We start from the raw sequence: 24,314 nt of genomic DNA on the forward strand, positions 1-24,314 counted from the left end.
TTTTCCACATTAGACTTGTCTGCAGCATACCACCAAGCAGTGCTAGAGCAAAGTAGTAGGCGCCTTACAAGATTCTATACACCATTCGGATGATACCAATTCAAGTGCATGCCGCTTGGATTGGCATCAGCGGCAGCTGTATTTCATTTCAAAGGTTTATGACACAACTTTTTTGGACATATACTTGAAGTCACTTTCTTTCAGGATGACATTTTAGTGATGGGTAAAAACAAAAAACATCATGATGAGGTATTGAGGAAGGTGTTATGCATCTTGGAAGAAAGGGGTTTAATGGCAGAAAGTAGAAAGTGTAGATTTGCTCATACTTGGTTCATGAACTCAAGTAGTAATAAAAACTAAAAGAAAATTTGTTAAAGCCATTGTAAATTCACTTTTACCTAAGTTGAAAGATGAACTAAGATCATTTTTAGGTTTAGCAGAATTTTATTCAAAATTTGTGGGACATTTCTCACACAAAACTCCTGAGATGAGGTTATTATTAAAGAATAAAGCAAAGTTTGGATGAAATGACAATTGTCAAAAAACATTTCAGGATATAGAAAAGGCAAACTGACTCCAGTATTGCAAGGTTTTGATCCAGAAGCACAATAAATAGTCACTGCTGATGCAAGTAGTAAAGGACTTTGTAGTATATTAACACAAAAGAAAAAAAGAAGGAAACGAGTGTGTTATTGCATTTGCCTATTGGTCATTATCACCTACAAAGGAGAAATACTCAGTGATAGAAAGAGAAACTCTAGCATGTGTGGGCGCTGGAGCACTTCCAGAAATGTATTTGGGGTAGAAAATGCATTTTGAGATCAGATCATAAACCGCTAACAAAACTACTGACAATGGGTGATTTGTCTAGAGAATCTGCAAGAATAGCAAGATTGTCAATGAGGTTACAGGATTTCCCATATGAGGTGCAATACGTACCAGGCAAAAAAAAAATACTGCACATTTTTTAAGTAGAATGTCTATACCCCTGAAAGAATTGGACCAGGATCGATGGAAGGAGTGGCATGTGGCTGGAATTTTCACAGAAGGAATTGAAAAAGTCATGCAAAAAGATGAATGGATGAAAGAATATGTTAATGATGAAGCATTGAAAGAAGTAAGAAATAAGATTGTGAATAGATGGGAGAAGTATGGTAAAACAAAAATAAAAGAAGAATTGAAAGAACATTGGGAAGTAATAGATGAGTTGAGTGTAGACGAGGCTTTTTTGAGTATGGGTGGTAAAATTATTCCTCCATATGGTGTTAGGCAAAAATTGATAGCTATTCGGCATGATGGGCAGTGTGGCATAACCTGTACTATTAAAAGGAATGAAAATGCTGTATTCATGGCCTAAAGTTGATTTAGGCATTGAAAGGTATGTACAGAACTGAATGGATTGTGAACCTAGTGAAAAAGCACAAAAAATGCTAAATCCACCCAAGTTATCATTGGGATGTCCAAACATGCTATGGGATGAAGTAGCTTTGGTTATAATAGGTTCCCTTATATGGAATGATGGTACGTGCAAATACATAATAATTTTAGTAGACATGTTTTCTAGATGAACAGAAATGACAGTAGTCCAAACAATTAACACCAAGATTGCAACTGAGTTTCTATAGGAGGTGTTTTTAAGGGAAGGGTTTCCAGCAACTATATTAAGAGACTATAGTGTACAGTTCAAGTCAGAAGAAATGAGAAAGGACAAATGTTGTAAAATTAGCCAGAATAGAATAAAAATTCACAGCATTGGAGCATCCTGGGTTAATGCTGTAGGGAAAAGAGTAAATAGAGTAATTAAAGGTATTGTACAAATAGCGAGCAAAGGACAGAAAATAAATTGGAATTATGAACTCAAAAGAATGTTGCATAGATAAACAACTCATCAGACGGTTGGAGAACATCCTTTTGGTTTAATGAGGGGCCATGTGCCTTTTTCAAGTTAATTTCCAGGATGGATGTGCAGGTGCATACAATGATTTGTTACACAGAGACTGTGACAGAAAGTATTTTTAAATCTCAGGAAAGAAATAAAAAATATTTTGACAGCAGACATGCTACTAAAGAAGTGCATGTAAAGGTTGGACAATGGGTAAGAGTGAAGTCTGTCAAGAAAGTGGCCAAGGGTGAAAGCTGATTCAGCCAACCTAAAAGGATTAGGGAAGTCAGGAAAAATACTGTGGACCTGGAAGATGGTTGTATATGTGAAATGAGCAGTATTGCCATAGCTAGGAATGTATGTAGTAAGGAAGAGCGTATGAAAGATGACGTGCAGAGCAATAAGAATGAAAAATACTGGTGGGAAAATGTGGACCAAGAAAGAGAAGAAAACAGTAGGATGGATGAAGAAAGTAATAGGTCACAGAACTTGGAAGAAAGAATTGTAATATTGGGTGATACTGAAAATAATAGATGTATAAACAGTAAGGAGAAGAAGGACAATGTGAGAGCTATGGATGAGAGAATGAGTAAGTTTGGGAGAATACTGAAGAAACCAAAAAACTTAGAAAATGTTGTATGTAAATGAAATGTAAATAGTAGCATTGTTCTACAGTATTTTATATATATATGTATATATATATATATATATATATATACATAAAGCATAAAGTCACTTCACAAAAAAACAGGAACCAATTCCTCGGATTCTCTTCACACGTATGAAACCGGCACCACCAATCCAAGTTTAGAAGTATTCTTTATTTTACTGCATGAAGTATAACGTGCTGTGTGCAGTTCCACAATCAATGTTACATATATATAGAAAGGGGTGAAGTGAGGGTAAGGGTATTATTAATTTTTTTGTTAGTACACTAATTCTTACAAGATTAATTTTAATTTTAATTGTAAGAAAATGGGATATGTAGTGATTAGTAAGTATTAGAACTTTGTAATAGAACACACTGCATGAGCAATCTGGAATGTAGTGAGGTTCTAGGTATGAAGGGGAGTGTAGAGAAAGTTGTAGGTCATTATGGGCCTCATTACGACCCTGGCCGTTGGCGGTAAGCTGGCGGTAACACCGCCAACAGGCTGGCGGTGTTCCGCCAGCTAATATGACCGTGGCGCAATAGCCACAGCCATAGCGCCGGCCCCTCCAACATACCCCCAGGCTTCCACCTGGCAGTCATAATCCCCAGGGCTCCCTGGGGATTATTAGTCCCCGGCCATGGCAGTAAACACCGCCATGGAAAGGCTGCCGGTAAGGGGGACTCGGGGTGCCCCTGGGGGCCCCTGCACTGCCCATGCACTTGGCATGGGCAGTGCAGGGGCCCCCAGGCACTGCCCTACCGCGCATTTCACTGTGCAGTGAATTGTGCAACGGCTGCTACTGCACCCGCTGCACTTCAAAATTTCTGCTGGCTCTATTACGAGCCGGCTGCAATGTTGATGTGACTTTTCTGCTTGGCCAGCAGACGGTAACACTGTTACCATCTGCTGGTCCAGCAGAATAGTCATAATAGGGTGCCAAAGATACTGCCAGCACTGATGGTATATTGGCACCTGCAGCTTTGGTGGTCTTTGGTCAAGACCGTCGAAGTTGTAATGAGGGCCTATGTAGTGGTGCTTGGCTGCGGTAATTCAGTGCTGTATATGTCTTTGTTATGAATAAAGAAGTTACAAAGCAACATCTATGTGTGTGAAGATTACTACAGTGACCTCTGAACAACTGATGATAGATTTTTCATTAGTTCCTGTAACTAACATATTTGTCCAGGAAAAACATACATAAGCACAATTTATGTGTTTTTCTTATTTGTGAATCTGTAAATGACATTGAAATGAATACGAATTAAACTAATTTCATGATTAGGTAACAAGATTGTTTTGAGAATTGTGTACTTTATTTACTGATTCTGCAAATCTGCTTGATAGCAGTACTTCATCCATTCCCTCTTCCCCTCTATTTTAAGTCCTTTTTCTGTCCTCTATTACTCCTTTTCCTGGCTCATCATTTTCTTTTTACACCATGCCTGTGGACTCAGTGACCATTTTGTTGCACTGAGGTGTTTAGAAGCATTTTACCAGTGGTGCTCTGTTTTATGTCAATAGATAACTTGGCAAAGAAGGACAATTATGAAAAGCTATGGACAAATAGTATGAGGAACTGAAGTAGAGTAAATAAAGGGACATTTAGCAAACTGATGATTTGTGACTTTTAGTGCCACATATCAACAACTTGTACTAATGGATCAGAAAACATGAGCTTTGGAAGTGCTAACTTAGTCCATAGTCTCAGCACAGTTTGGGCTGCCTGATGTATTAAACTATAAACAAACTGGTCTGAGGTATATCCAAACTTAGACAATAGGAAATGGTTGTTTCCACAGAGACAAATTTGCTGCCTTTGACTTTGGAAAAGTGTTGCATCAAATGGGAAGCTCAAATTACCTGCAGAACCTGGCTGACCAAAGTGCACAAAAAAGGGTTCTCTAGAAGGATGGATTCAACCTAAGGTTCGTAGTCAACAATGCATAACTTATTATTGAACATACAACCTAATTTACACTAACTATTAAGTTCTTTGTTTTCAAAACTCTCCTAGAGCTGCAGATATATTCGAAGATTGACAATGACGGTTTATAAACTTTAAGATGGTGGTACAAGTTTTACCTTCTTCACTGTGTGGTTGCCATAACCAGGTCATGCTAGTCTTTATGATCACTGATGTCCAGATTCAATGCCAAAATACACAGGCCCATATTTATACCTTTTTAGCGCCGCATTTGCGCTGCTTTTTGACGCAAAAACAGCACAAACTTACAAAATACAATTGTATTTTGCAAGTTTGCGCCATTTTTTGCGTCAAAAAATGATGCAAATGCAGCGCTAAAAAAGTATTAATATGGGCTGCAGTGTGCTATAGATATATTTGGGAGACATCAAGTTGGAAACGCCTCTCACTTAGGTAGATATCTTCCTTCTGGGTTCTTTTTAAGAAGCTGAAATACTTTTTGATATGGTGGCACAGTTTGCATCTGACTACAGAGCCTCTTCTCCACACCATTCTATTTAGGTCTCCATAAGTGAAACATCAGCAAACACATACTCTTTTTCTTGTAGGAGACCCTGGGGTTATCATGACATAATTTAAACATGTTTGCGAGCAACAGATTTGATATCACTTATGTGCTGACATGTTTGTAGCTTTTGCAGGAATTGCTTTATTGCTATAATCCCAATAATATAGTTAACTGTTACTCTCAAACAATGCAAACAAAACCAAATACTGCATCTCCCACATGTTACTAACTAGATTAAAATATAACTAATTGCTGATGCACAAAAAAGCCAAAAATAAGCACTTAGAAAGATAAAAAATTCACATTTTATTACATTACACAAAATTAATAATAAATCTTTACAATGGTGCATACATTAAGTAGATCACCACTTTGTATTATAGATGTTAATTCAACATATTACATACTCTGGGTATCTCATGTTCCCAAACTCAATCATACAAACAGCTAACATACCAACATACACTCACAAGCAACTCCAAGTGACCAATGAAAACAATCTAAAAACCATAAGCATTCCATATGATAACAAAAAGAACTTTAAGTACAAAGACCAATTCTGAAGGTGACATTGACCTGTCAACAAAATCACAATCCAAAAATAATATACTTCTTTATCAGATCCACATTGAACATATCAACTTCTGGAACATTAGAATCACCTTTTCTATGTTCAATCAAAACTATATAGCCATACAAATAATCAACAACAGAATCCAGGTTTGATGCCACAACTCATTATAAGCATTGACGTGCATTTCGGTGGAAAACCGTCAGCAGCGGGGACAACCTTCCAACTACCTTGGTAACATTAGAGTGAATGGGCACCATGGTATACATTCTAATGGACTTTACACTAGGGAAATGAGCAATTCCAATAATTTGCTTTTGTGAAATTACAGCAAAATTATGCTAACTATGCAGAATGCAGACCCATAATTCTGTGCTATATTTTAGTGTGAAATGGCCCCTCAAATGAGGAAATATTTAAACAAAAGCAGTGCCAACAACAGCCACTCACCTTATGTTCTTCCCATGCATTCAGAGTAGAATGTTATGGCGAATAACTCATTTGCTGTACATTTTATTTTACCTCGAGTGGCATATATTTACTAAAAGTGCCATAACAGCGAACTGCCCAGAATGTTGTGCAACATTTGTAACACAGAATTCTCAAAAGTATGCAAATTACATTAGTGTACTTTAAATGTTGCCCAGGCCGACTTTATACACACCTATGAATGGCTGCACCTGCATTCATTTACGCACACGTATTTGGTACTTTGATGGTATTATTCTAAATTAGTGTACGTGAACTTACCAAGGTTACAACAATGTTTCTATTGCTTATAGCTTTGACAAAGATTCATGGATGCCCCCCAAATGGAATGAAACATGTTTTGGCCAGAAGTATGACAATATGTTGATATTTATTGAAAAGGCCATAACCGTGTAACTTGTTTGACAATTAATAAAAGGATGAATAAGAATCTGTTTTTCACACAACTGTGAACTGACTGACTCTCTTTTTCTTTGAACTGTGACTATTATTGTGGTGTGTTGATGTGTGATGTAATATATTGGTGTTTTGTTATATGGTTGAGTAGTGTTTTTGAGTGCACTTTGTTGTATTTTTTGTGTTGTGTATTTGTTGTTGTATTACATCACTACATTGCTGTATTGTTACATTGTGTTGTACTATATTTCTGTTCTTTTGGTGTGCTGTTGTAATATGGATTTATGTTGTGTGATTCTGGTTTTTCGAACTGTAGTCTAAGTGTCTGTTTGGCAAACAAAGCTTTGAAGTACATTTTGTAGTGGTACAACGCATACTAAAAAATACAATTCGCAAACTATTTGCAGAGTTTTACGACTCCCTATTCTTCTTTGCGCTGACTGCGGAGTCTCTGGGTGTAGATAACTCCGCACACTAAAGTTTGCATAAATATTCTTGTCTTACGATAGCACAGCTGCAAATCTGCTTTCATATTACAGTTATAAAAGATGTTTGCAACAAAGACTTCATTACTTACTACCAAACATGCAAGAGTGCTAGCTAAAAATGTTTTGGTACTGGCTATAATCTCATAAGTTTAGTGAACACAGCAGGTACGTTTAAATCAAAGACATGAATAAAACCCTCTTGAGGATATCTGTGGCGGTAAGTGGGCGCTGTGTGTTGATAGTCACGTTATTCATTTACCGACATACAAACCAGTTGGAAACCTGCGAACACCTCTGATTTTATATGCTGTAAAAATGTAATCACAGCTGCTTTTGTTAAAATAACTAAATGAATATAATTTTCGAATGTAATAACCCTTAATGAAAATGAATAGACATGAAAAGAAACATGTATAATCTGCATAAGAACAATGAACTTTGTACCGTATTAAAGCGAATTGCTTCCTTTCATGTCTTCTTCACCTACATTTCGCTTGCCCATGGGTAAAGGACTTATATTTACTGAAAAATTAACAAGTAAATTCTTACTTTTTAATAGAAGTCACATTCTGGAAAAAAATGTGTCCAGCTGATGAGCCTTCCGGGCATTTGCTGAAAAACTGTCTTTGTAATTGTTTTCTATTTAAAGTGTACCTTAGAGTAATTACCCCTAATGGTCCCTGCAACCTGAACATTCATGCAACATCTGTTTTGTTCTGTCGTACCTCTTGTGCCTAATTCCAGAGCTCACCTCTCAATGCATTATCAGTGTCGTTTGTAACCAAGGAAACACAGCAAAGCAGCTCTTGTTTATTTAATGGGATCACTACAAAGGTTATCTATGTAAGTAAACAAATGGCATTAAATACAATTTCAAGGCCATTAGCATTAAAATCATATTTGAGGTTGTGGTCAATAAATCAGTAAATTGCTGTTTTAACCAATATGTGTGTTGCACTGTTACCGATAATATAATTATTTTAATTCAATTTGTCAAATTTCCTCGAGTGCCCTACTGAAGAGAAATGCACTCTTGTATAAAGAAAGGAAGATCTGTACAAATGAGATGGTGTAATAATAAGACACAGACAAATAACATTTAGGAAAGCGCCTAAGTGTTGATGTGCAGTTTTCAATAAACAGTTATTTGGTAGTTCACTACCTCGTTAGATATTTTGCTTATTAATGAATAGAAAATGTTTAAAAGGAAAACGTTCAGTGCATGTTCAAAGTAGTAGGGGCACAGTCGTTCCTTCAAACATTCTGCGTGTACTGTAACACTGACGAATTTCCCAAACACGATTACAATGAGGCAGATGGTCCTAACACACCTTCGTTTGGCAGCAACAAGTAAAAGTGTGCGAAGCTGCGAGCTATGTGCACATTTTTTAAAACAGAGAAAGTTTTAAGTGTGCAGATTGCTATAGTTAAAAATTGAGGAGCTGTGCAAGCTGCCTTCATATGTTGCAGAGTAAAACTATTGCCTCATTACAAGGGACATAAGGTGTTTCAGGGTGACTGCCCTGTTCGGTATTCATCTGCCCTGTTAGGGCTCTATGCCTCAAGACCCCCTACACAGCTTAACAGCTCGCTTACTCCCACTCTCCTACACTCTGTATGATTCCTTACATTTACGCTTTCTTCGCCTGCAAATGTTAGAACACTTGATAGTGTTTATGAGATGGTGCTGCACATTTGTACACCATTTTACGGCCCCAGGGCTTTCTGCAAAGCTTGGAAAGTGTCAGCTCGGCAGCTATTCATCCTTTCACTCACACTGACACTTCTGTTCTGTGACACAAAGGGCATATAAACAACGCCCCTGGGGCACACTTTTGTGACTCTCCGGTGGCGCAGTGTGCCAGCACATATTTACAAGGCCACGTGAAGCCACCTTGCGTGGCTTTTTATGACCTTGTAAACATGGCCTCCTTTCATGCATTACTCTGCGTGAAAGTGACATTCCATGAGTGTTGCAACACCCATTTAATCTGACACATTCCCAGAATTATAAGGCTGAGAATGCGTCAGATTCCTACGCAACCTCAGGGGTGGCATAAAAGTGACAAGAAGAGGAGAAATAACTTTATTTCTCCTCATTTGTTTCTCTTTCTCTGTGTGCTGCATTCTGTAGCACATGAAGAAGGAGGAAAACACCATTAACGATTGTTGATATGCAGGAAGGTGTCCCTTTCTGCACATAAACAATCATCCCTGCACTGCAGGCACCCTTGCACCATAGTGCAAGGGTGCCTGCATTGGCGCTAGGCAGCCAATTGTGTCCCACCACAGAGGAAAGTACAGGGATGTGTCATATTGCTGTAAATACGACGCATCCCTGCACTTTCCTAATGATGCATTGTGGTGCAGCAAGCTGCTTTGTGGTACCATGCTGAGTTATTTTTTTGTAAATAAGTGTAAAATATTTCAAGCCTGCTCACACCCCACTTGCCACTGCCATCTACATTTACCTACATTCTGTATTGTTCAACTTCCACCTCTTGTACTCACATGTGACTGTTCCAGGCACCTGTCCATGGTCGTGGTCAGGAACTGCCTTTTCATACACCATGATACTGTACCAGGATGTCCCACCTAGAGACATCCTGGTTTGAATCAGAAATGGCCTTGAGAAGGGGCGGATATGTAGGCTTTACTATGTCTCATGTTGTCATCTACATTCGGAAAACTATCCATAGGTTAAAATGTTCTGATTTTGCCCTTATACATGGGCCCTCATAAAATCTGTAAACACCTCTGGTAACAAGTACAAGATATTCACAGTGGACTATCACTTCCTCCATTGAGATACTACTGTCTTGTGAAACAACTCCAACTATAAGGTCCTTTCCCCATCCTCTCTACCTTGTCCTCTTCATTCCTGTTTTCTAGTCCATCATTCCACATTTCCTGTCCCCGCAGGTCCCTGGTGTAACTTTACGGTGGCATAAAGCTACATACAAATTACAACATTATGTACCATTAGAGAACTTGAAAATCCAAAGTGAGGCAACTCTAGGGAGAAACACTTGGGTCCATATTACATAAAGTTCCCTGGGAGTGCAGCGGGTTTTTGGACTCGCTTTGTGTGCCTCCGTGGCACTTTGGTATTACAGAGGGGCAGCAGATGCTTGTGCCACTCCTTCTGTAATACCGATAGCACTAGTGCACATATAGTGCCAGTGCTATCATCAGAAGGTATTCCCTCATTTGCATGTGGTGTGACTCCATGCATATGAGGGAATCCCTTTGCCTCTGCGCTCGTGCATTATTACTGATGTGGGCACAGAGGCAAACATACCTTTAGAAGGTGCACTGAAAGTGCATCACAAATAGGTGGCACACTTACAGGGCACCTTCTAAAGGCAGCCTCCTGCGGGGGAGAAAAGGAGTCCCATGGACTCCTCAGACATCGCCTTGCAGGCAGGTGCAGTCATTCACTGCACTCGCCTGCAAGAGGATCTTTAATCCTCATTAAAAGTGCAGGCCTATACAAAGAAAAACGGAGCAGCATTTGAACAGATGCTCCATATTTCTTTTAAATGGACTGTCCTGAGGGCTGCAAGAGACAATGGCTGTCCTACGCCAGCACATTGACTATAACACGGCATACTCTCCTTGTTTGTGCCGGGCGCACCTTTTGAATGGAGAGTGCATTGTATTCTGTAATACGACCCCAAGACTCCTAAATATGCAACCATCTCACCCATTTTATAGTCACAAAGTGGAAAAATAAACTTCACAATAGCCCCTATTCTTATAGATAGGTATAAGAATATTTACTACAGCTCTAGTCTACTTTATTGTAAACAAGTTAGAGTATATTGTTATATACATTTTTCTTTTGAATCTGGTTAAATATTTACTCCCACTAACACCTAAAACCTAAGATTAGGAGTTACAGTTTGAGCCTCAGTAAGATAGTAAATGATGCATGTTTTTTTCAATACTTATCACTAATGGCGAATATTATATATGGTTATCTCAATACCTCCTTAATGTTGCTCATTTAAGTTCCAATCACATCTGATGATGACAATCTCCCCATCTACCTGTAAATCTCGCTCATCGTGCTCAGCAATGATTAATTTAATGTTGAATCTACTTAAACGAACCAGCAATTAGACAATGGAAGTTTTACAGTGACATGGCTCTTAATTCAATAAAGTGAGAAAACATTGATGATTCAGCTAGAAGGTTACCAGCATAATGAAAGAAAAATGCCACAGTGATATCATATTGCTGAATGTATTTAATATCTGTCTGTCTGTCTCAATGTAGGTTGTTGATGCAAAAGGAATAGTGCCTATGTTACTATGGGCCATATGTACGAAGACATTTTCCCATAGCCATAGAATGGGTAAAATCCTTTGATACATCTGGCCCTATATGTCTTCCTAGATACTGTAAAATGGGTACTAAGAATAAGCAAGAAAAGTACTTTACCCTCTATTTTGTCACCAAGGCTCTGATTTATACTTTTTTGCGCCGCAATACCGTAATTTTTTGACGCAAAATCAGCGCAAACTTACAAAATACAATTGTAATTTGTAAGTTTGCGCCACTTTTGCGTCAATAAATTACTGTAATGCGGCGAAAAAAAGTATAAATCAGGGCCCAGGTTTGTGGATGATGACGTGAATGATAGGCTTCAACAAAAAATTCCCCTGCTCTATTCTATGTCTGAGGATAAACGTTATCCGTAGCATGAATTCGAGATTTCACATGCGTGATATGGAGACATGGGTAGGGATAGTTTTAAAAATTGAGGGCCATATTTATACTTTTTGACGCAAAACTGCACAAAACTGCGCTAACGCAGTTTTGCGTCAAAAAAAATTAGCGCCGGATAACGCCTTTCTGAAGCACCATGCGGGCGCCGTATTTAATCAATGACCTTAGCCGGCGTTAGCCGCAGGCGCCGCCTGGTGTGCGTGGAAAAAAACGACGTACACCAGGCAGCGCCGGCGTAGGGGGATATGGAGCTTGGGCGCCAAAAAATGGGGCAAGTCAGGCTGAGGCAAAACTTCTGTCCCCTGGGCATGGTCATTGGGCATAGTGGCATGTAGGGGGGCACAAATCAGGCCCCCCTATGCCACAAAAAAAAAAAATATATATACTTACCGGAACTTACCTTAATGTCCCTGGGATGGGTCCCTCCAGCCTTGGGTGTCCTCCTGGGGTGGGCAAGGATGACAGGGGGTGTCCCTGGGGCCATGGGAGGGCACCTCTGGGCTCCTTCCGAGCCCACAGGTCCCTTAGCGCCTGCCTTGTCCAGGCGCAAAAAAAACGGCACAAAGGCGGCCGTACGTCATTTTTTTTGACCCGCCCACTCCCGGGCGTGAATTTTGCCCGGGAGTGTAAATACGGCGCACATGCCTCGGAGTCAAAAACCTTGCATATCATTAACGCAAAGTAGGTGTCCACGCTAAAAAATGACGCAAACTCCATGGACTTTGTCGCTAGACGCGTATAATGCCAAAGTATAAATATGGAGTTAGTTTTGCGTCGGAATTGCGTAAAAAAAACAACGCAATTCCGGCGCAAACAGAGTATAAATATGCTCCTGAGTGGTCTGTGATTCAGCGCTAATTTATAATATAAAAACAAAATTACACCTCTCTCGTTTTCAATAAATGCATTGCTATGGAGCCAATTTAGACGATACATATGCACAAGTCACTTCTATATACACTAGGAATCTTCCTATAAGTGCCCACAGTAATTCCAAAAGCACGTGCTACGGGCACCATCAGTATTACAAGGTCTGACCAAGTGTTTTCCTCCTGGAGAGTTTTTCAGTAGGCACATTGGGGGGAATAGTAATTATAAGGGCCAAAGGACCCAAAAGTACCAATTCTCCATGTAGTTCCTCATTGTCATCTCCAAATAATGGCAACTTCAGGATGTATTACGAGCCCACTCATAATGGGACCCTAAATATTCTGCTTGTCTAATTTATATGGCATTCTCAACTATATCCTACTATATACCAGCTTCTTTCTACAAGGCAAAGGTTATATCCTCATTCTGTTATTCAGTTACCATTTTCTTCTCTTTCTATTCGTACCAGTAATATGCAGGGTTGCAAGCCACATTTGCTTCCTTTTTTATTTTTTATCTGCGTTTTCTTGGTCATAAATATTACTGTATCCGTTTAGCAAAAGTCCAGCACAAAAAAATCTCACATTTTCCTCCCTCGCTCCTTCTCCCAACTTCTTTCTCCTGTCATATTTTTTGTGTGCTAGGATTTCTATGGTTGCTCTCTCGGCAGTTGAATATCATGCAAACCAACTTGACTTCCAGGTACACTGCTCTTTAGACTTGTAGCCTGTAGCTATGTTTTTGATGCCCCATGATTCCCTTCCTTCATTAATTTCGTCTTTTTAATTTTCCGGAACATTTTTCTACCCTACCAATTAAGATGTTTAAAAACATCAAATATTAGAAAACTCACTCAACAAAGTACAGCTGTGCTAGAAGATGTTCACAGAGTTATTTTGCAGCATGTCTTCATGTTTCGTTCAATATTGAACTAATGTTTCACCGTTCATTGCTTTACACCGGAACATCTAATGATTCGGTTACAAGCAAATGCTTATAAAAATTAAATTGGACTTTTTTATTCATGTCTCTTCAGGTATGATTTAATCTGTTGCCCAGCAACTCCGGAAAAGTAAGGTAAATTAATTTCCCTCACTCACTTTTTAACTCCCGCCATCAATGTCCTCTGACATTTCAGATTTCAGATTTGTTCATTCTCATTGGCTTTGGCTTCTAACACTCCCTTTCATAGCTATCACCACTTTCTCCTCTTCGAATGAATTCCACCACCAACATAAATCACTTTAGAACATGTTTCTGTTTTAGGAGCTTTTCCTAATTTTACTTAATGTAATGCCTTTTCTTTTATCCATACCCTTCACGTAACTCTTGTATTCATAATTAATCATGGCCAAAACGACTTTGAAAGGCATCTACCTTTTTCTTGGATGCTTCTGATTTCTTCGACATGTTTCTCAGTTTCTTATGCAGGTGATTAAGAACCTAAAAAGATAAACAAGATATATTGTAATAGTTAACATCGTGTAAAATGAGAGCAGTTACCACCTACAGATCACATAACATTTCCTATTCGTGGTTTTTCTGATTAACAAGGGGTACTATTGGTAACAGGCGAAAAGACTCTTCAGGATGCTTCCTTCAGTGCCTGGCTGCCTTCTTTTTTTTCGGCTGACACAAGAGTCAAGGAAGCACATGCGCTAGTATGCATGTTCCAAATCATGTTTCATTTTTTCCTTACTACAGCAGGCTAAGGGATGACCTAGTGCCAACCCTGGCCTGCCATTCTTACGGGTCTCAAGAAACCACCCACCAATGATGCGCAGTAACATCATGTTTTAAAAAGAACCCGAAGCGTCTAAGGTGCAAGCCCTGTATTTTTTGGGGCCTCTTGTCAATCACAGAGCTGTATGACACACCCTCTGTTTTCCACGTTGTCACTGGGTGGGGGTTGGGTCAGCAAGCGTCACTGACTGCATCCCATCATGTGATGAACTTGGGAAAGGGTGGTTTAACAGCATGCTCCCTGTATGATTGAGGGCATGAGTCCTGATGTCACAGAGTCATGAGACTCTGTGACTTCGGGTCGCGAAAATGCTGTCAACAGATACATAGTGCATGCTTTACCAAATGCAGAGTCTCTTGTTACAGACTATTGCATTATTATCCTACCTTTGAGATGGTTCAATAGAGCACACAGGGAGCACTGAGCATAGGGGCAACAGTGCATGGTACCTGATTGGCACATACTACTAAAACGTGTATGTGCATCTTTATCAGGACTAGGACAGCCAAGGACCTACATGTAAGCCAGGAATGGACCTGAGACCTTGCCTCATGCCTGCTTCCAGTCTGTGTGTTGTGGATGTGCTTTCAGCCTGAAGGCTGGATCCTGGCATCTTCTGATTCAGCCTTGAGGCTCAAAGCACACAAAATGAGCCTTTCAACAAAATTCTCTCATACGTGCTAATGAAGACATTAGAACATATGAGAGTGGCTTGAAATATACAAGCTCAGGATGGGCGGTTTACAAAATGGAAACCTTTTTGTATAGAGCACATCCTGAGCTCAAGTATTTCAAGAAGCTCTAATATGTGCTAATGAATTCATCAGGAGAGGAGAGGAGGGTAGACAGGACATCCTGCTGTGGTTGGTAGACTGCAAACCTGCAAGGCTCCAAACCCCTTCTCCGTGAATGCAAAGCCCTTCTTCAGGTCCTGCAGGATGGGATTTTGCCAAGCCACCAACTTCCTCAGCAGCCCCAGCATAACAACTGAGTACTCAGGGGTATTGTTGCAAGGCAGACCCTCAAGGTATTGCTGCAGTGTTCACGAGCAGTAGAGATAGGATAACTGAAGAGCTAGTATTAGCCTGGGATGTTTGAGTAACCGGATCCCCAGCCAGACACTCTTTCTGGCCGAAAGGACCTGCTTGCTGTTTCAGTCTGTGCCATTTACAGGTGCAAAGCGAGAGACTCGTTTATGTCCACGAACAATACACTGCCATAATTCAAATAGCGAGTTATAAGAGCTTGTGTGACCCGCTGTGTGGATTATGATCATGCAGTGTTTCGGAATGGCTCTTTGTTAATTGCTGTCACATATGCATTGCAGTGGTATGCTTAGTAAGGAAAAGCACCGGTACACGAATAGGTTTGTGAATTGCTCCCATTGAGTGTTTGAGTGCTAAAATGCTCACAGCATTGACAAGAGAGAGCTGAATATGTGAACAAACATGTTCTAAAATCAATACATATCTATTCACACTTAATTTAGTTTCCATATGTAATTTTTTATCTAGTGTGATTTTAATATGCCGAAAAAACTCCTCTCACTAAGCAATTCTAATAATCGATATCAGCAGTGGTGGTTATTACATTGGTGCAAGTTGGGTGCACCTGCATCCAACTAAACAGCCACTAATGAGTTAGATACTTTGTCCAGGCAATGTCATCAAATTTACACACTACTCATAAGGGTGGGTCAAGTCAATTTTACTTAAATTTGCAGTGTAAGCACAGGGCTATTTGGAGAACATTTTCCAAGACTGCTAATTTTCTCACCCATTGCACTACCAAGCCAATAACAGCTCTGGGTCTTCACCACCTCAACCGAATTGCTGCCAATGGAATGAAGTAATAGCCTAACACAACACCAGGTCCCTCTCTTGCCTCAATATATTGCGCCTAAAAGAGATTTAGCCAATGTGGAAATGTAGCCATGGCAACCAGAAACAGATGAATTCCTCATTCCATTCACCGTGTCTTTTTCCTATCCTCCCTTAGGCTTCCTCATTCCTGGAACTTCCTATGGGCACACCATGCAAGTCTTAGAGGTATTACTATTGATGTGCACCCAACACAAATGATGTAGCCATGGATGCTGTGAAGCACTAGACATGAGATAAACAATTCATTATCCTTCCCTTACATCTGCACCCAGGGTGAAAGGATTAATAGCAAAAGAAGGAGACCATGGGTAATTAAGACTTGTAAAATTTGGTATTGTCTGTGTTGCCAGAAAGTGTGTCTCTGTGTGTGTTTGTGTATGTTTGAGTGAATGACTGAATGCATAAGCAAGTATGTCAATTTGAAAGGCATATCTGTGGCATTTGGTTACTAATTCAGGCATTTAACAGATATGCCTGACATCTGATGCACATGTCCAGCATCTAATGGTTGCTACTGGCATAAGGTGGTTGGTCCTGCCCAAAGGTAGGAAAGAGAGACATTGCAAGTATTCTGACTCATTTTATGAGTGACAGGGGTCTCAAGTACTGTAGGAAGCTCGCATGGTGTGTGGTGGGTACCCAAGGTACTTACACCTCCCCTCTTAGTGAAGTGTAGGCAGTGTCTAGAAGCCAGGCTTTCTACAGGTAGCTGTGGATGAGCAGCCAAGGCTTAAGAGACATGCAAAGCTCATGCAAAACCACTGTAGTCACACAGCACTTACACACATGAAAGAAAACACGCAGTTGTACAAAAATAAAGGTTCTTTATTTTTGGAGCACAATATCACAAATTACTAGAAGGGCAACCCTCCAATAGGAGGTAAGTAATACACTAAATATATACACTAGTAAACAGTAATAGGCATAGAAAAGGTTAGCAAACAGTGCAAATAGCAATAACCAATAGTGACCCTAGGGGAAGCTCAAACCATATACTAAAAAAATTGAATGTGAACACAGGACCCCCACCTAGGTAAGTGGAATGTGTAGAGGAGAGCTGTGAGTACTAGAAAAACACAGAGGTAAGTACCCCCCTAGTGACCAGGAAAGCAGGAGTAAATCACTGGAATTTCCCCAACCCACCCAAAAGGAGGAAAAGAAGAAAAAGAAGACACCCAGACAATCCTGCAAAAAAACCAGTGGTGAATTCCTGAAGAAAGAAGACCTGTGGAGAGAAGGGACCAAGTCCAAGAGTCACTGTGGAGTCCAGGAGGAGTAGGAGCTACTACCCACCCAACTGTACTTGCAGGACTTGGTTGACGGTGATGAAGAACTGGTCAGCACTGCAGCCCTGGAGCTGTAGAAGAGTTCCTAATGGATGCAGATGATGTCCCACGTTAGAATGAAGATTGCAGATGGGTGTTGGTGCAGGAATTCCACCAAGAAGCCTTGGCAAAGGCAAACCTGCGGTTAATGGAAAAGCGGTGCTGCCGGGGACCAGCAAGGCCCAGGAGGGCTCAACCCAAGAAGGAAAGTCATAGGGGACCTTCAGCATTGCAGTGAGTTCACAAGAGCAGAGGCAGCACCTGCAGCAGTCCCACAGGACCGGGACACAGGAGTCGCAGAAGGAGCCCACATAGCACTACAAAAGAGGATTCCACACTGCCGGAGAATCACGCAGAAGTCTCTGCTTTGCAGAAAGTAGTGCCGGGGGTTGGAGCTACACGTCAGCTGAAGATCCCTTGGAGGAGATGCAAACAAGCCTTGGCAGCAGCAAGAGACATGGTGTATGGGGTACTGCCCTGCATGGGAAGGCAAAGGCTTACCTCCCCAAAGTTGGACAGCGGGCAGAGAGGACCAAGAAGACTACTCTGGACCACCACCCATGATGCAGCTCAAGATGAGGGGAGATCCACACAGCCAGTCGTCACTTGCTGTAGGTGCCTGCGGTTGCAGGGGAGTGACTCCTCTCCAAGGGAGATTCCTTCTTCTTCTTGTGCAGGCTGAAGAGTTGCTGACTTCTGAGGATACACGGCTGGGGAAATGTTGCAAAGCTGGCAGGAGTCATGGAAACAAAGTTGCAGAAGAGTCTTCTTTGTTGATTGCAGCGTTGCCCATTCCTGGAGGGTCCAGTCACAGTTCCAGTGGCCAGAAGTTGAAGTGGAGGAATCCTGCTGGAGTCCTGCAAGCTGAATCTAAGAATCCACCAATAAAGAGACCCTAAATTGCCCTGAAAGGGGGATTGGTCACCTAACTCGGTAAGCACCTAACAGGAGGGGGCTCTGACATCACATGCCTGACCTGGCCATTTAAATGATCCCAGAGTTCCCTGCCAACCTTGAAAACAAGATGGCAGAACCCAGGGATCCTCCGGAGATGCTCTGAGCACCACTCCTGGGGTGGTGATGGACAGGTGAGTAGTCACTTGCAACAGTATTGGGGTGTGATTCCAACATGTTTGATACCAAACATGACCAGGTTCAGAGATACCATGATGTAGCTGGACATAGGTAGTGACCTATGGTCAGTACACACGTAAAATGGAGTCTCCACGATCACAAAGTCCAGGAAAATGGGCCTGGAGTTTGTTGGGGCACCTCACCTAATGGAGGGGTGCTGGGGTACCTGCACCCTACCCTCTGGGCTGAGAGGGCCTTCCATAGGGGTGACTTATTGTGACCTGGTTTCATGTAACTGACAAGCTGGATGACAAGCAACTACTGTCTCTGGAATTGTCCGTTTGGTACTTACAATTATAGATCAAAATAGTGCCCCCATTCTGTATGCCTGATGCTTGAGTCTTTCATTGGTGTATGATGTACATGTGTTGTATTCCTAAATACTGAAACCCAGTGGCAAACACAGTATGCACACTCCACTTGATGCAGTGATCTATCAAGCAGGTGCTGAGAAGAAGGAGGAGTCCAAAACACTTTCTTCACACAATTTTCCAAAGGAAAACTGAACAGTGATACCCCAAAAACAGTTGAACAGAATTACACCAAATTTGGTAGAAAGCTAGAAAGCATGCTTTTTGTGATTTGATGTAAATCCATCCAGTAGCTTTCACTTAAACTTGATGTATGTGTGTATATATGTAGGAGGCTGGCCTGGCTCATAGTGGGTACCTTGTGGTACTTACACACTGTGTCAGGTCCAGTTATCCCTTATTAGTAGAATAGAGGTGTTTCTAGCAGCTTAGGCTGATAGAAGGTAGCTATGGCAAAGCTTAGGCTGAACTAGGAGACATGCAAAGCTCCTACTATACCACTTATATCATATAGCACAATATCATAAGAAAACACAATACTCAGAGTTACTAAAAATAAAGGTACTTTATTTTTATGACAATATGCCAAAAGTATCTCAGTAAGAAGGTAAGTAATATACACAAGTTATATGTACACAAACTCAAAACAGGTAAGTAAGAGTAAGAAAAGTAATGCAAATAGTGTAGAATTACAATAGGATGCAATAGGTGAACATCGGTCTACGGGCAACACAAACCATATACTCCAAAAGTGGAATGCGAATCACGAATGGACCCCAGACCTATGGGAGCTTGTAGAGGGTCACAGGGACTGTAAGAAAACAGTCAGGGTGTCCAAGATATTCTACCCCAAGACCCTGAAAAGTAGGAGTAAAGTACACCTACTACCCTGCAAGAACCACAAACACCAGCAAAGCACTGAAGACATATTCCTGGACCTGAGGATCTGCAAGGCAAGGAGACAAAGTCCAAGAGTTGCGTTAGTGTCCTGGGGGGCAGGAGCCCAGAAAACCCCAGATGAAGGCTCAAGGAAGCTGCATCTGGATGGTAGAAGCTTAGAATTATGCAACAACGAAGAGAGCCAGGAACTTCTCCTTTCGAAGGAAGATGTCTCACGGCGTGCTGAAGGTTTCAGAAGTATTCCCATGCAGAAATACCGCAAACAAGCCTTGCTAGCTGCAAGGGTTGCAGTAGAGGGTTTTGGGTGCTGCTGGGGACCAGGAAGGACCAGGATATCGCCCCTTGGAGGAGGAGACAGAGGGTGTGCTCAGCAACTCAGTGAGCCCCCACAAAAGCAGGCAGCACTGGAAGAAGTACCGGAGCAGGCACTTAGAAGATTTGTGAACCGGAGCTGGCTCAGAGTCACAAAGGAGGGTCCCACGATGTCGGAGTCCAACTCAAAGGGTTGAGCACTGCAGGATGGAGTGCTGGGGACCCAGTCTAGGATGTGCATGAAGGAATCCTTGGAGGAATGCACAGAAGCTGGAGCAGCTGCAAATCACGCAGTACACAGGTTTGCAGTCTAGCATGGGGAGGCAAGGACTTACCTCCACCAATCTTGGACCGAAGGATCACTGGACTGTGGGAGTCACTCGGATAGAGTTCCTGTGTTCCAGGGACCACGCTCGTCAGGATGAGAGGGGACCCAGAGGACCGGTGATGCAGTCTTTTGGTGCCTGCGGTTGCAGAGGGAAGATTCCGTCGACCCAAGGGAGATTTCTTCTTGGCTTCCAGTGCAGGGTGAAGGAAGGTGACCCCCAGAGCATGCACCACCAGAAACAGTTGAGAAAGCCGGCAGGATTAGGCGCTACAATGTTGCTGGTAGTTGTCTTGCTACTTTGTTGCGGTTTTGCAGGCGTCCTGGAGCAGTCAGCCGTCGATCCTTGGCAGAAGTCGAAGAGGGAAGTGCAGAGGAACTCTGGTGAGCACTTGCATTCGTTATCTGAAGAATACCCCAGAGGAGAGACCCTAACTAGCCAGAAAAGGAGGTTTGGCTACCAAGAAAGGAGGATTGGCTACCAAGAAAGGTAAGAGCCTATCAGAGGGGGTCTCTGATGTCACCTGCTGGCACTGGCCACTCAGTGCAGTCCAGTGTGCCTCCAACACCTCTGTTTCCAAGATGGCAGAGGTCTGGGACACACTGGAGAAGCTCTGGGCACCTCCCCTGGGAGGTACTGGTCAGGGGAGTGGTCACTCCCCTTTCCTTTGTCCAGTTTCACGCCAGAGCAGGGCTGAACGATCCCTGAACCAGTGTAGACTGCCTTATGCAGAGATGGGCACCATCTGTGCCCATCAAAGCATTTCCAGAGGCTGGGGGAGGCTACTCCTCCCCAGCCCTTCACACCTATTTCCAAAGGGAGAGGGTGTAACACCCTCTCTCAGAGGAAATCCTTTGTTCTGCCTTCCTGTGCCAGGGCTGCCTAAACCCCAGGAGGGCAGAATCCTGTCTGAGGGGTTGGCAGCAGCAGCAGCTGCAGTGGAATCCCCGGAAAGGCAGTTTGGCAATACCCGGGTTCTGTGCTGGAGACCCGGGGGATCATGGAATTGTCCCCCCAATACCAGAATGTTATTGGGGTGACAATTCCATGATCTTAGACATGGTACATGGCCATGTTCGGAGTTACAATTGTAACACTATACATAGGTAGTGCCCTATGTATATTGCACGCGTGTAATGGTGTCCCCGCACTCACAAAGTCTGGGGAATTTTTCCCTGAACGATGTGGGGGCACCTTGGCTAGTGAGGGTTAGACATATAGGTGACTTATAAGTTACTTATGTGCAGTGAAAAATGGCTGGGAAATAACGTGGACGTTATTTCACTCAGGCTGCAGTGGCAGGCCTGTGTAAGAATTGTCTGAGCTCCCTATCAGTGGCAAAAGAATTTCTGCAGCCTATAGGGATCTCCTGGAACCCCAATACCCTGGGTACCTTAGTACCAGATACAAGGGAATTATATGGGTGTACCAGTGTGCCAATGAGAATTGGTAACTTTAGTCACTACCCTGCAGTGACAAATTTAGAAAGCAGAGAGAGCATAAACACTGAGGTTCTGGTTAGCAGAGCCTCAGTGATAGAGTTAGACACCACACAGGGAACACATACAGGGCACATACTATAAGCACGGGGGTCCTGCCTAGCAGGATCCCAGTGACACAAGGGTTAAAACAATATACATACAGTGAAAAATGGGGGTAACATGCAAGGCAAAATGGTACTTTCCTACAATATATATATATATATATATATATATATATATATATATATATATATATATATAACCACATAAATTCACTTATTCACTTTAAAAAACAATGTTTACAAGGATGTTATAGTTATGTTATAGTTATGTTCTGAATTTACTCATACAAAATGATAGAAATTCAGCAGGTAGAGTTATTTCAAGTAACTATAACTCTCACTCTAAGGTAACTATAACTCCAGAAACCCAACAGATCAAATGATATGATCTAATTGGCTGCCACAACATCAACAAAGATGTTCCAGCAGCCATTTTAGGACTTTGAGACTCAGTCCCCAGGCTTGAAAAAGAATATAATAAACATATAGGGGCAGGGTAGGGGTATCCTGCCTCCCAGGCCTTGTGGGGATCCCCTGCTGCCAAAAACATATCTTTACAGTACTGTGGGTCTGCAGATGATCTGCAGATCCACTTTCTGGTTAAAGAAGGGCAGGCTCCCTTACATATAGGCCTCCCTGGCTGGGCCATGGCTTAAAGCGACTATAATTTTGGGGTGGGGCATCAGCCCCCCCTCCCTCAACCTCTCTAAGGCCGTGGAGACCACATTCATTAGGGCTGAAGTAAGATTTCTGGGGAAAGGGGCATTCAGCCTTTGTGAGGAGGGGTCCTCTGGTCTCCCTGAGCTGCTGACTGGCCCAATGGACTGCATCCTATGGGACCCAAAGAGAGACAATGTTTAAAAAAAACAAAAAATAGAAATGTGGCCAGCTCCTCTCTGCCCCACATAATGGGGCTTTTTGCAGGGAAATGGCCCTAATGGGGCTCTTGCAGGGAAATTAATGGCCCATCATCTATGTACACAAATCTGCACTAATCATATTGAAATTACACCAGTTTATCAGCTTGAAATGGCACAGTCATTTCCCAGTAAATCAATGATCTACCCTTCAGAACAATTTAGAAATGACCTGTTAGATTAGAATGTTTGACCACTACATTTGAGCATGGGGACTCATGAAGACATAGACAATGAGCATTGTCTTTGTTGTTGCAAAATAACAACAAAAAGTAAAGGAAAATTTAAGAGGAGAATTTCCCAGAAGGAACTACATCTTCAGAGATTCCGTACATTTGAAGGCCTGGGACTGGACTTACAAAGTCATTTTGCAGTTGAAAACATGAGATTTGCAAAAGCACAGCACATGGGCTGCCCTTAACTAAAAAACAAGGTCACACTCAGCCATGTGAACATTAAGGGCTCGAGTTACAAAGGGAAATTCCCAATTTGTACTAAGTTTACTACTGTTTTCAATTCACTAAGGTAAACTTAGACTTCAGTTTTTTGTTCACAAAGGGATTTACGAGTAGTATCTTTATGCCTGCGGAAGGGCTGAACACAGGTGAAGCTTCCGCACTCAGGACAGAATCTATGGACTTGTAAAGATAGCACTCATAAGTCCCTTTGTGAATCAGTCCCTGCATGGGCATTTTACTACTAGTAATATTACAACTGCGGAGGCTCTATCATGAGTGAGGAATATCTGCAGTTACAAATTTACACAGCAGTCCATCTTCCTGGCCGAATGTCCTAAAGTACAGAGGTGTTCTGATTTTATGATGTCAGACCTCCAGTACTTTTATCCAGTTGGGCCTTTGAAGTAGGGAGACTTGAAACAGACGCTTTCGAAGTGCACAATATCCTGCCTTTCCTGCCTTGGCTCCAGCCTCACTATAGGGAGTATGCCACCCTTTGTGTAGGGACAGGGCACTGCCCTTTCAGGTGCTAAAGTGTCTGATCCTGCCTTCCATCCTGCTCAGGATGGCCATTCAAGACACAGATGGTCACTCTGTCATACCTACCCTTCCTTTGTGTGTGGCTGTCTAGAGGGAATGCAGGAAGACAGCTGTCACCAACCCAAGAACTGTATTCCAAAGATAGGCAGAATACACCAAATGGTTGAAGTAAAAAGATGCTCACTTTCCGAAAGTGGCATTTTCAGAATTACAATTTAAAACCTAACTTTACCATAAGTTGTGGTTTTAAATTTTGATTTTAGAGACACAAAACATGGGGGTCCCATCTCTTTCCAATGGGAAATTACACTTATAAAATGTAATAAGGCAATCCCAAATTAATTCT

At 41.9% G+C, this 24,314-nt stretch overlaps 1 protein-coding gene across 1 annotated transcript in view; it reads right to left on the minus strand.

The window, feature by feature from the left end:
* Positions 1-24,314, minus strand: part of GALR1 (galanin receptor 1) — a 675,245-nt gene that overhangs the window by 269,074 nt on the left and 381,857 nt on the right. The window contains exon 2 of the mRNA XM_069219685.1: positions 13,953-14,018. Within this exon, the coding sequence (XP_069075786.1) occupies positions 13,953-14,018 (66 nt within the window). The remainder of the gene's footprint in view (positions 1-13,952; positions 14,019-24,314) is intronic.

This window comes from Pleurodeles waltl, unplaced genomic scaffold (assembly GCF_031143425.1).
Source record: "Pleurodeles waltl isolate 20211129_DDA unplaced genomic scaffold, aPleWal1.hap1.20221129 scaffold_96, whole genome shotgun sequence".
Classification (NCBI taxonomy): domain Eukaryota; kingdom Metazoa; phylum Chordata; class Amphibia; order Caudata; family Salamandridae; genus Pleurodeles; species Pleurodeles waltl.